The sequence below is a fragment of the Macaca fascicularis genome, chromosome 10 (assembly GCF_037993035.2).
Source record: "Macaca fascicularis isolate 582-1 chromosome 10, T2T-MFA8v1.1".
Taxonomy (NCBI): Eukaryota; Metazoa; Chordata; class Mammalia; order Primates; family Cercopithecidae; genus Macaca; species Macaca fascicularis.
The window spans coordinates 94,445,471-94,458,837 of record NC_088384.1 but is presented as its reverse complement, the minus strand read 5'-3'; the positions used below and the strand labels follow the sequence as shown (position 1 = coordinate 94,458,837).

The following is a 13,367-nucleotide window of genomic DNA, read 5'->3' as shown; positions in this document are numbered from 1 at the left end:
TGTGGCTCTTCTGAAACTTGGTCTGTCTTCTCTGTTTTTTAACAGCACCCACCTCCCAGGGTTGTTGTAAGGGTAGAAGGCACTTGACACAGGGCTTGGCATGCAGGAAGCATTGCGGCCATGGGCTGCTGTTGGTCACTATCATTAGGGGAGATGTGTGGAAAAGACCCTGGGACTCACCTGGTGAGGCTGAAGCACCATGTTGTAGAGCTGGACTCTGGCGGGCGTCGGGAGAGGGAAGCCTTTCTGTAGTTTCTCTGTGACAGAGACCAATGGTGAGGACCAGCAGAAAAGAAAGAGAAGGGCAGAGGAGGAGGGAAGGCCAGAGAGCCTGGGTAGAAAGCCTCCCTGAACTGGCACGCCTGGCCCTAGGTAGGGACTGGCATGGGCGTACACGCCTGAAAGGAAGGCTGCCCCGGAGTCTGTACTTCTCACCCGTTGTCCATCAGCCCCAAGTCTACCTCTAGGACCTGAATGGACTCTGTCCCCACGACGGCCCTCCTGAGGGTGCAGCACCACTGGTGTACACTAAACCAAAAATCTGCTGCTTGCAATGGTGTGGACAGAGCGTGGTGTGTAATTAGGGGTATTTAATGCATGTGTGCATGAAACTCCTCAACGTTAAGGATAAAGCCAGAGGCGGACAGTGGCCAGGGCTTGTGCCCCACATACCGCCACATTCTGACATGGAACTCTGGAGAAATCTAAATTAGAACGTGGCCTCCCAGGTCATTACAAAGCTACATTTGTCAAGGTAGGAGGACAGATCCCAGGACTGATGTATCATATTTCATATGATAATTTGTTGGATTAATCAGTAAGTTCTAAATATCCTAGTTACAGGTTATATGGGCCTCTATTTGTACTTTTGCCCCTTGCTCTCAAAGATCAGGGGCAGGCCTGCCTGAAGTTTTTACCAGCGTGGTGATCTAAGCTCTGGGAGGGGTTATCAGGGCACCCCCTCATCCTTCTTCCAGAGTTGGAAAAAGACCCTGGGCTTTGTCTTCACAGCTGGGATCAAACTCATGCCCCACCCCTTGTCTGCTCTGTGACCTAAGTCACTAAATCATTCTGTTCTTCCACTTCCTCCCATAAAAGTTGGAGATGTTAATAATCCTTCATCTCATGGGGGTTTTGGAAGGACAAATTCATGCAATAATGAATCAACCCATGTGTAGTAAGTCAACCCATGTGAGTTCCCTTTTTGTTCCATCCGTTTCTGGGTCAGATGCCATTTGAGGTTCACTGGACATCACCACTGCCCAGCCCTCACACCTGGGGCCAGGTATTAGGTGACTGTAGGTAATCAACCCCACCCTCTTCCCCCATGACTAAAAATGAATGGTTTCTTCAAGGTTCCTTACCGTTAACCCTGGGCAGCACAAAAGTGGGTACAATGTAGTTCATGATAGCCTGCAGCAATTCAACCTGGAAATCAGAGGAAGGGTGGGAGGATGGTCCTGCATCGCCAGGACCCTGCGGGACCAGCAGTCCTCATCTCCCCACCTCTGTCACCCTCCTTTCCCCTAGTGCTGCTCAGCAACCGCACAGCTGGGAAAACTGCTGAGAGGTGGACGCAAGTGATATGTGAACACTTGGCAGCCCAGTCAAGGTCATGGAAGTGCTTTCTTTTGCTCCGATGGTTCCAGATGTAAAGCATGTTCTCAACTGTAAGGTGCAAGGCCTTACAACTCACGACAATGATGAGGAAGGTCATCAGAGAGTATTCAAATGGGAAAAGCTCGGCTTAAAAAATGTGTCCTCTCAGACACTGCAGTAAGAGGGCAAATCGAATCAACCTCTTCGAGGGCTATTTGGCGCAATGTTCATCAAAAGCCTATGTGTGCCTGGTTGGGCTCGGTGGTTCATGTCTGTAACCCCAGTGCTTTGCGAGGCTGAGGCGAGTAGATCACTTGAGACCAGGAGGAGTTCAAGACCAACCTGGGCAACATAACAAGACCCCTGTGTGCCTTTTGGGCTAGCAAAGATTCCTCCAAGGGATTTATCCTAAGGAAATAACGTAGGGTGTAGGAAAAAATGTGGATGCAAGAATGTTGACCAAAGCAACAAATGTATCCAAAACAATACATTAAAAGCAACCTCCATGTCCAACAATAGGGGAATCACTTGGTGGAAAATGGTAATACTTTAATAGAAGGAAATATTATGCAACTGTTAAGAATGATATTGCAGAAATGTAAGTATCAACACAGAGATAACCATGATATGTTTTTGAGTGAGGAAAACCAGGCTATAGAAATCACATCATTTCATTTTTTAATTAAATAGGCATAGCAAAAGGTCAGGAAGCATATACTCCAAATTATTAACTAAGTGATGAAAATATGCGTGGTTTTTATTTTCTTTCTTTTCCAAATCTGTAGGTTCTGATTGCCCTATAGTGCATATGTTTTGCTTTGGCAATAATAAAAAAATTTAAAAATACTGTAAAACCCTCAAGAGGCTTGCCTGTAGTTGTGACATTTACAACTTCTAAATATACACATTTTTGTTTCTGGAACAATCGAGTCTCCTTTCCTGGTCTGTTATTCCCTGGCCTCACCAAATGCCGTGCCCTCCTTCCTATGAATCCTGGGAACTTTAAATTTCTATTTTCTACAGAAGTAGAAATTATTTATGGACTTAGTCAAGCCACCAAGAGAGCCTTGGAACCACTAAGTCCATGAAAATACAGTGAGGTTGCATTTGGTCCTTCCATTTTGGAATCTCATTCGGTGGAAATGGCTGGCTGGATTTTTATCAGATTTAAAGGGGACACTGGGATGGTATGACTTTGGGGTTGGGGGGCTTACAAGGCACTCACTTGGTGGGGAACTTGGGGGCATCTCGGGAATTTAAGGAAATGTTCTCCAGAGCAGCAGAAACTGGGATTCAACCAGAGGCCAGCAGGAGATTCAGGTCAATGTAGCAAGACCCTGGACAGGATCAGCAGACTGCAGCTTCTGATGTTAGACACAGGGCAGGCACTCTGTGTGGCTGGTGTTGAACAACGTGGGCGACTACTTACTGCTAACAGGGGCAACTCGTCATCAATGCCCCTCGTGAGGGCAGCAGGGGCAAATCTACCTAATGACGAGCAGTGATTCCTGGGCAGGGGAACCACCGACGTGAGCTGGGTTTCTCCCTGCTCCTCCCTCTCCTACCAGCCCTTTCTCCATGTCACTACGTAGCTCTGCCATTTATCCAGCTGCTCCACCCAAAACCCTGGAAGTCACCTGGACAATCCTTTCCCTCACCACACAGCCATGAGGGAGGCTTCTGTGCTGTGTCTAAATCTGCCAGACATGGACCACATGTTATACCCCACTGTGCCTAGTATGATGCTGGGTGCAGAAGAAGGTGTGCGACTGATATGCGTTAAATATTTAAATACACCTTATAAAAGAGGCTCACATCTCTCACTAAGTTCTGTCTAAATCTACTTCCAAAATATGTCTCCAATCCACCATCTTTCTCTTCTTCCTGGTTGAGTCCCCACCCCCAGCATCTCACGTAGACAAACACACCAGCCTCCCACTGACTCCCTTGTCTGTAATCCATCCCCCCACCCCAGCCAGGGGAAGCTCTTACAAAGGTATAACTCCACCCACAGCACTCCCTGCGGTAAACAGTGCACTGGCTCCTCACTGCCTGTGCAATACAACAATCTCCCCTCCTCTAGCCCAGCCCGGAAAGCCCTGAATGAGCCAGCCTATGCCTGCCCCTCTGGCCACATCTCTTCCAATGCCCCCTACTTGCTCTGCTGCAGACACACAGGCTCCCTTCATTCCCCAAACATGCCAAGCTTGTCCCCACCACAGGGTTCCTTCTCCTCCTTCAGTCCAAACATCACCTCCTTGGAGAGGCCCTCCCTGATCACATCCTCTGACTTCATTCTCCACCACCACTTTCCACCCATCCCTGCTTTGGTTTTTATAGCTTTGATTGGGACTGAAATGATTTCTCTCTCTCTCTCTTTTTTTTGACAGGATCTTACTCTGTCCCCCAGGCTGGGGTGCAGTGTAGCATGATCTTAGCTTGTGTAACCTGGAAATCCCAGGCTGAAGCCATCCTCCTGCCTCAGACTCCCAGGTATCTGGGACTACAGGTGCATGGCACCACACCCACTTAATTTTTATTTTCTATAAGAGATGGGGTCTTGCTATGTTGTCCAGGCTGGTCTTGAAGTCTTAGCCTCAAGCAATCATCCTGCTTTGGCCTCCCAAAGTGCTGGAATTATGGACGTGAGCCACTGTACCTGGTCTTTCATTTCTTTTTGTGCTGTGTTCCTGCTGCCATGTAAGGCTCTGAGAAGGCATCACTTCCCCGTCTTGTGCATCAGCCTACTCCGCACTTGGAGCAGTACTTGGCACATAATAGGTGCTCGATAAAGTAATTCATTTGTTTATCCAACAAATATTTGTTGAGCAGATTTTCTCTACCAGATTGTGCATGTTTAATCCCATTTAAACCATTCTACACTTACCTAGGTGGGAAGGTCTGGCGTTCAGAAAAGGGAAGTGACTTGCCCAAGGCCTCACAGTTAGTAGGCACGGAGCAGGGATTCTGGCTCAGATCCCTCTGCCCACCAAGCTTCTCGAATCATTAATTCACAACCAAATTAAATGCAAATGAGCCAGTAGCTTCTTAAATAATGCTACGAGCCTATGGCATGTCCCTCTCCCCACCACCAGGTCAGGAGGAGGAAGAAGCCACCAAGGGCCTCAGACTCACCGGGAACGGGCCAATATTTGAGTGCTTCAGTTCCAGGACCAGCCTGTGAGAGGGGGAGGGGGGACTGAGACCACCAGATGCCCGACTAGCGTGAGAACCCAGTTTCTAGAGAGGAGAGACCCACTCTGGTGGACACTGCCCGGTTTTCCCATCCAGTATCCACTCCCCTTCCACCGTCACAGCCCCCCAATGTTTCCTTCGGAGAATTCACACAGTCCCTGCATTGTTAGTGCTGTTGACCCCACACTGAGCTCTGGGCCATGCTGGCCAAAGGGCATAGTCCACCTCTCCTGCCACAGTCATTGCTGCAAGAATGTACCTCTGACCTATGCTGGCCCAGTGCAAGTCAGTCCCAGGACTTCTGCTGGGAATACTGGGAATTAGGTAATCTCTTTTCTCTGGGAAAATAAGGAAACTCCTGGTGACTATTTTGCTGCCACTTGGTGACAGCCTGCTGGGCAGTGAAGCCAGCACAGAGGATAGCAAAGCCAAGAGAGGGAGACAGATTCCTAAGGATATCATTTGAGCACTGGGTCTTTCCTTGCCTGAAAACCTTGGATTTTTCAGTTATCTGAGCCAATATAGTATTTTTCCTTTATGGCCTTTATGACATTTTTAACAGTGATCTCAGAGGAAGCGGGGAACATATGGCTGTTTATTGAAACCCAACCTTTCATTAGCTGTGTTGGGTGCTTTATCCCACTGAATCCCAGTAATATTACAAGAGGCAAGGGCCATTACATCCATTTTTACATATGATGAAACTGACACTCAGAGGTCAAGCAATGGTCCCAGGTCACACAGCTAACAATCAGCAAAGCAGGGTTTCTTTTTTGTTTTTTTCTTTAAGATGGGGTCTCACTAGCTCAGGCTAGAGTGTAGTCACGGCTGCACTGCACAGCAAAATCACAGCTCACTGCAGCCTCGACCCCCCCCGGGCTCAGGTGATCCTCCCACCTCAGCCTCCCAACTAGCTGGGATTACAGGTGTATGCCACCACATCCAGCTAATTAAAAAAATTTTTTTTGTAGAGACGGGGTCTCACTATGTTGCCCAGGCTGTAATAAAGCAGAGTTTTGGCCAGGCACAGTGAATCATTCCTGTAATCCCACCACTTTGGGAAGCTGAGACAGGCAGATCACTTGAGGTCAGGAGTTCAAGACCAGCCTGGCCAACATGGGAAACGCTGTCTCTACCAAAAATACAAAAATTAGCCAGGTGTGGTGGTGTGTGCCTCTAGTCCCAGCTGCTCAGGAGGCTGAGGCAGGAGAATCGCTTGAACCCGGGAGGTGGGGGTTGCAGTGAGCTGAGATCATGTCACACTGCCCACCAGTCTGGGTGACAGAGCAAAACTCTGAAAGAAAGAAAGAAAGACAAAAGGAAGAAAGAAAGGAAAGAAGGAAGGAAGGAAGAAAGAGAGAAAGAAAAGAAAGAGAGAAAGAAAGAAAGAAAAGAAAAAAGAAAGAAAAGAAAGAAAGAAAAGAAAAAAGAAAGAAAAGAAAGAAAGAAAGAGAAAGCAAGAAAGCAAGCAAGTAAGCAAGAAAGAAAGACAGCAGGGTTTCAAACAGGGCTCCTCGAAGGCAAAGCCCGGGTTGTCTCCAACACTGTACAAAGCTTGAAAACTTGCCCTTGCTCCTCAAGAGTCAGTAGCCCCAGGATTTCTGCTCCATGGACTCTCACACCCTATCCCCATCCCCTGCATATTCCAGAAAGCCTGTGCTCAGCCCACACCCAGCTGTATCCTCTCCAGCTCCTTTACTCGAGAGGCCCATGGGTGTTTCAGGAGAAATTAGATCTATACGTTTCTGAAGCAGTAACGCTTGTCAACACGATGCCAGGAGAAATGAGCTGCGCATAAACCTCTGGGGCCTGTCTCAAGGTGAAGAAGGACGGCTCGGTGCCAGGGAGAAGGCGGGACCGGGCAGGGATGTGGGTCAAGGCTGCGTGAAAACAGCGCAAACGTGCTGAAGAGGCAGGTGTCAGGTCTCACTGCGGGGGGCCATCACATCTGCTTGCATACGGTGTTTCCTTCTCTCTGCCCCCTACTCCCTTCCTCTGTCTCTCTGAGTGTCTCCCTCTGTCTCTGCCTTTCCTTTTCTACATCTCTCCCCTCCCTTCCTTCGTGTCTGTCTCCTCTGAGTGTCACTCTCTGTATCTCTGTCTCTTTCTCTATGTCTCAACCTCCCTTTCTGTATTTCTTTACTTTAAAAAATCCATTTATTTATTTTGGGACAGGGTCTTGCTCTGTTGCCCAGGCTAGAGTACAGTGGCTCGAACATGGCTCACTGCAGCCTCGACCTCCCAGTCTCAACTGATCCTCCCACCTCAGCCTCTCGAGTAGCTGGGACCCCAGGCATGCACCACCACACCTGGCTAATTAAAAAAATTTTTTTTGGTAGAGGCGAGGTCTCACTATGTTGCCCCGGCTAGTCTTGAACTCTTGGGCTCAGGTGATCCTCCCACCATGGCCTCCCAAAGTGCTGGGAGAGAGGCGTGAGCCACCTTGCCTGGCCTGTATTTCTCTCTGAGTTTCTGTTTCTCTTTCCCTCTTGCATATTGAGTGTTTATTCTGTCCCTAGAAGTGTTCTAAACACTTCAACACATATTAATACCTCATTTCAGCTCACAATGATGCTGTCGGCAAAGTAATTACTGGGCTTATTTTATTTTATTTTATTTTTTGAGACAGAGTCTCACGCTATCTCCTAGGCTGGAGTGTAGTGGCATGATCTTGGCTCACTGCAACCTCCGTCTCCCAGGTACAAGCCATTCTCCTGCCTCAGCCTCTCCAGTAGCTGGGATTACAGGCGCCCGCCACCATGCCCAGCTAATTTTTGTATTTTTAGTAGAGACGGGGTTTCACCATGCTGGCCAGATTGGTCTCAAACTCCTGACCTCAGGTGATCCTCCCTTCCAAAGAGGTGGGATTACAGGCGTGAGCCACTGCGCCCGGCCTTACTGGGCTTATTTCACAGCCAGAGAACTGAAGTTGGCAGCATTTTGGAGCTTGCCAAGGTGAGCTGCACTTCAAACGCAGGCAGCCTCATGTCAGGGCCACACTCTTAACCACAAACTCCCCTGCCGGGACTCGAATCAGGGCCATGTGGATTCTAGAGTTTCCCAGCAGAGGATGGTGGTTAAAGTCCCGAGGATGGGGTGAGAAGAAGTTGAAGTGGGATTTTCTAGTGTCAAGGAAAGCCAGGGACATGGGGCAGCTGGATGCTGTTGTGGTTCAGTGGGGATCATCAGCTGATGCCTCCCAGACATGAGGACTGGCCATGTCCCAGAACACAGGACTGTCACTGCTAGAACTGGGACATTTGTAGGTAAGCTGAGATGGTTGGTCACCTACAATGTGTGACCTCGAGCAAATCACTTTTTCTCTGAGCATCAGTTTCATGGTCTGCCAAATGGGGATACTGTGGCCATTGCACACTCTTTGAGGTTTTAATGTGATGAACCAACAGGAAAGCAACAATGCAGTGCTTCTATACATCACAGGGCCACTGCCATCCCATGGACACCAAAGACAGAGGGGGAGCCCCCTCCTCCCCTCACAGGCCCACTTACCTATCCACCTTGAGCTTTCCAACAAGCCTGTCAGACTTGGTGCCAACCTCCATGGAACCAGTCGTGCTCTGCCAAAACAACAACCCAGGGTGAAGTGCCCCGACCCAGGCGCCTGGCTGCAAGGCCTCCAAACCGAGAAGGGTCAGCTTCACAGCGGCTCCGCAGGGCAGCGCACACCGTGGGGTCAGGCCCGCAGAACCGGAGGAGTGGAGACCCTTCCCTTGGCTTTGTGGCTGTTGAGTCCTAAACTGTCAGCCAGATTCCATTTTCTCTCTCTACTTCCAGGACCATTTTAGAGTTCTTGGGCCACTCTTGGAGGGGCTACATAAGGCAGACTTCAGGGCTGCAGTCCAGGACAGCACTGTTCTCACAATCCCTCATTCATTAATTCATTCAAAAAATAGGAGGAGGAAGTCCCGGGTTCCCACCTCAGCTGTTCTGTGCAGTCTGTGTGGCCTTGGATGACCCCGCAGGACCTATTCTGTGCACAAAGTGGGAATAACAGGTCTCAGATTGGGAGACCACGTGGACTTGCCTAAGGCCTCTAAGTGCTTCCTGGTGCAGAGAGTGTCTGAACCACACCCTCAGTGGCCGTACGGGTGCCATCAAATCTTTGTGGAGTGATGGAGTGATCAAAGGGATGAATGGATAAATCAACAATGGAGTGAAAACTGAGGCAAATGAAGGATTAAAAAATATGTGAATGAAAGAATAACAAAGATATGCATGAATGAATACATGATGGATGAATAAATGAACAAATATACAAATGAATGATCAATTGAACAAAGGCATAAGTAAATGAATAATTGAATAAATGAATGCGTGTGGGAATCAGAAAAGGCATATTTCAAGTCAACAATCTAATAAATAACTGAATGAATTAATAATTGAATGAATGAACAAATACACAAATGCATAATTGAATGACTAAAGATATAAGTGAATGAATTGGAAACAGTACACATATTTCACCCCAACATGGAATGAATAATTGAATGAATGAGAAATTGACCGAATGAATAATAGAATGAGTAAGTAAACAAATGCACTAGTGAATGGCTGGGGGGATGAATACCTTCAGGAGCCGGCACCGTTGAGTACAGTGACTCAAGTCTCAGGCTCTGGAGTGACAGTCCAGGTCTGAATCCAGACAGGATTCACATGATCTCCTGACTCCAAAGACAGTGCTCTTGGGACTGTCTGGGGCTCCTCATCTGTCCACACCCAGGAACAGCTTACCACGCCAATCAGGAAGAGGGAAGCCAGGGAGGAGTTGGGGAGGACGGCAAAGGTCTGGACGTCCACGGCAGGGTAGAAGGTAAGGCCGGTGGGCTGCACGGACAGGTGTGGTGGGGCAGAGGCTGAGACGTGGATCTCTATCTTCATGTTGGGAAACATCTTGGCCACCTGCAGCCCCCAGTGGAGACAACCAACGAAAGAAGGAGTTTCTGTTAAAATGTTTATGAATCCTGTCTTGGCCTGCCCCTGCTTAAATACCTTCATTGTCTTCCCATTGCTCTTAGAATAAATCCTAAGATTGCACAGTCTGCCAGCTGGCACCCTGCCAGCCTTACCACATGTGCCTCTGCCTCTTGTCTTCCATCTTCAGCCACACGGAACTCTTTCTGTGCCTCAAACTCAACAAACTCTCTTGCCATCTAAAACCCTTTGCCCTCTCTGTTCCCCCTTGTTAGATGCTTTTCCTTGCATTCTTCTCTCTCGGCTCTTTCCCTTCCTTCAGGTCTCTGCAGATGTTACTTTCTCAGACAGCAGTAGCGGCTTCAAGGGGGAACTAAGGAGGGCATTGGTGACCTTCTTCCCGTCTCTCTTAGTCTCTGATCTTCCCCCAGTTAAACCCACAGTCTGAGTAAAAATAAAGTGATTGTTATGCAAAGAAGGTTCAAGACAACACTCCTGGATACCCCTGCCGGCCGCACCTCTCCCCCCAACCAGAGCTTCTCTGTGTAGAAATTTATGGGGTTTTACCACCAGAGATGCTGCTATGAACAGAATGTTTGTGTTCCCCCAAATTCATATGTCGAAACCCTAATTCCCAGTGTGGCTTCATTTGGAGAAGGGCCTCTAAGGAAGTAACTGAGGTTAAGTGAGTTCATAATGGTAGGTCAGGCCCTGATCCGATAGAATTAGTGTCCTTATAAGAAGAGACACCAGAGAGCTCTCTCCCACCCACTGCCATGCATGCATTGAGAAAAGGCCCTGTGAGGACACAGCAAGAAGGAGGCAGTCTACAAGCCAGAAAGAGAGCCCTCACTAGAAACCAAATCTGCTGACACCTTAACCTTGAACTTCCAGTCTCGAGAGCTATGAGAAATAAATTCTGTTATTTATGCCACCTGGTTTGTGGCATTTTGTTATGGCAGCCTGAGCAGAAAAAGACAGAGGCCCTCCTTGACCACCTTGTCTAAAGTAACCTCATCCACCTGTTGGCTTCACTGGTAACAGTCCACATTATTTTTGTTATTGTTTTGGGTGTCTGGATGATATTTTTCTCTCTCTACTGGTCTGGGAGCTTCAGGAGGGTAGGGAGGTGGCCTGTTTTGTTGGGTTCCCAGCACAGGGCCCCAGGCACATGGTGGGCATTCAATAGAAATTTATTGCATGAAAGATCCTCCCTCCACCTCCAGCCAGCATCTACTCCCACACCTGATCAACTGGGCACTTGCAGCCTTTCTCTGTTCTGGGGATGAAGCTGTTTCCACCCTTTCATGCTGGGTTGCTTCTGGATCTTGTGTGTGTATGTTGGGTGGAGGGGAGGGTCTCCTTATCCACTCAGCAAAGCCCTGTCCTCCCAGAACCCCCGGGCTCACTAAAGGAAAGCAAGGTCTTCCATACCTCAGGTAGGAAGGTTCCAAAGAATTTGGTTGTCAGTCGAAATTTGGACTCCTTTGGAATCTGTAGCAAGAGATGAGAAAAGGATCTCGGAGGATGCTGTTATAGACGGAGTGGAGGGGGTAAGTCCTATATGGGGGCGAGAGGCTGACTGCACACACCGACAGTGGCCAGCCCCTATGTGACAACAGAGCACCGACCCACAAATTCTGCAGCAACCAGCCCGGAAGCCAAGCCACACCTTCTGCAGCAGTTGGCCCAGAATGGTTAGGAGCTAGTCAGTGACCGCCTGCTTGCTTTTTGCTCCTGAGAAAGCCCAATCTGCCCTCAAACCAATCTCATAGGATGCCACATTAAGGCTAAGGCAGAGTCTGCCTCTGCCTTAGTGTGATGCTAGGACTGGATAACAGAGTCTGACAAGTACTCGTCAATGTAGCCCTTACGTTTCTTATTCATTACTTTCTATGTTCAAAGCTCTGTGTTCGGTCCTCTCATAGACTAATATCTCGTTTAATCAGGCATTACTATCTCATTGAATCTTCATGACACCCTTTGGAGAAAACCAGTTATTGGTGTTTTACAGAAGACATAACAAGTTCTGAGAGGTAGAGTAATTGACCTGGGCCACCCAGCTGGAGACGGGGGGTGCCGATATTGGAACTCAGCTCTAGCTGACTCTAGAGTCAACACCTTAACCTCCCTCAATGTGAGAAAAGCTTTTTCCAGATTTGTCTGGAAGGGCTGCAGGACTCTGGGTCCAGTGTTCTTCCCACACCCACCCACAGCCCAGCCTTACCATGTCATCTCTAAGGGTCATCTTCAAGACCCCAGCCTGTTGGTATACAAGCCCGGCTGTGTTGAAGAAGTAGTCTGAGAGGCCCAGGTATACCATGTGGTCATGGGCAGCAGGAAACTCCATCACTGCTGGAGCAAAGGGAGGTGGATTGTGGTGGTTCTGACTGTAAAACTCCCCCTGGAGGTAGAGGCAACAGAGTGAGCCCAGGTGTTCTTCAGGAATTATAAGTCAGCATCTCCACCCAGGGAAAAATGGGCTGAAGACACCATTTGTACACTCGCAAAGGAAAAAGGAATGACCAAATAAAAAAAAAAAAAAAAGAAAAAGAAAAAGCAATGATCAGAAGTTAACAGTAGCATCAAATGCCTCCTGGGCATTAGTTTCTAAGTGCGTTTCATGCCAGTCCTGGGAAGGCAGGTATAATTTTGCTCATCGTATAGGAGAGGACACTGAGGCACACGGAGGTGAAGTGACTTGCCCAAGGTCACACAGCTAGTAAGTGGCAGAGCCAGAAATTGAACCCAGGCCTCCAATGTCCAGTGAACATTCTCCTAACCACTCCATTGTCTCAACCTCAACCTTGCTAGTAAGCACAGAAGCCCTACGAAAAGAACAGTGAAATCTTGTTTGTTTCATCTGTGAAGTTAGCAAAATGGGAAAAGAGGTCAATTGTTTTGAGTGTTGTGTGTGCTTTAAACTGATGCTATCTAGTGTTTTGTGAGAGCTTTCATAAGTTTCTAGGGTTGCTCTTTATGTTTCTGAAAAGCAATTTGGCAATATGTTGCAAAAGCAGATCATTTTTAAGCAAATAAATGTTGAGCTTAAAAAACCAAATTATAGATGGATACATATGGTAGGATACCACTTATGTAAAATTTAAAGGCCCATAAAAAGTATAAAAACACAGGCAAGAAGGACACACACCAACATCATCAGCACGGTTCTGGGGTGTGGGGAGAGGCACTCAAGGGGGCCTCCTTAGTTATTTCTACAATGTTTTTTATTTTTTAAAAAATCAGAAGCAAATATGACAAAATGGTAAGATTTCTTAAATCTGTGTGTTGGGTACTTGGAAGTGTATAGCATTCTCTGTACCTTATAATTATTTTATTACTTAAAATTAACAAACATAACCTCCATATTATGGAATACATGCAACTCTTAATAATAATAAGATGGACTGGGCGCAGTGGCTCACACCTGTAATCCCAGCACTTTGGGAGGCCAAGGCAGGTGGGTCACCAGAGGTCAGGAAATTGAGACTAGCCTGGTCAACGTGGTGAAACCCCATCTCTACTAAAATACAAAAAATTAGCCAGGCGTGGTGGCGGGAGCCTGTAATCCCAGCTGCTGCAGGTTGAGGCAGGAGAATCGCCTGAACCTGGAAAGCAGAGGTTGGAGTGAGTGGAGGTCA

At 47.9% G+C, this 13,367-nt stretch overlaps 1 protein-coding gene across 1 annotated transcript in view; it reads right to left on the bottom strand.

The window, feature by feature from the left end:
- BPI (bactericidal permeability increasing protein) overlaps positions 1-13,367 on the bottom strand; it is a 34,569-nt gene that overhangs the window by 1,646 nt on the left and 19,556 nt on the right. The window contains exons 8-14 of the mRNA XM_005568978.5: positions 11,954-12,130; positions 11,161-11,220; positions 9,547-9,714; positions 8,305-8,372; positions 4,735-4,777; positions 1,365-1,428; positions 181-257 (exon numbers count right to left, since the gene is read on the bottom strand). Coding sequence (XP_005569035.3) covers positions 181-257; positions 1,365-1,428; positions 4,735-4,777; positions 8,305-8,372; positions 9,547-9,714; positions 11,161-11,220; positions 11,954-12,130 — 657 coding nt within the window. The remainder of the gene's footprint in view (positions 1-180; positions 258-1,364; positions 1,429-4,734; positions 4,778-8,304; positions 8,373-9,546; positions 9,715-11,160; positions 11,221-11,953; positions 12,131-13,367) is intronic.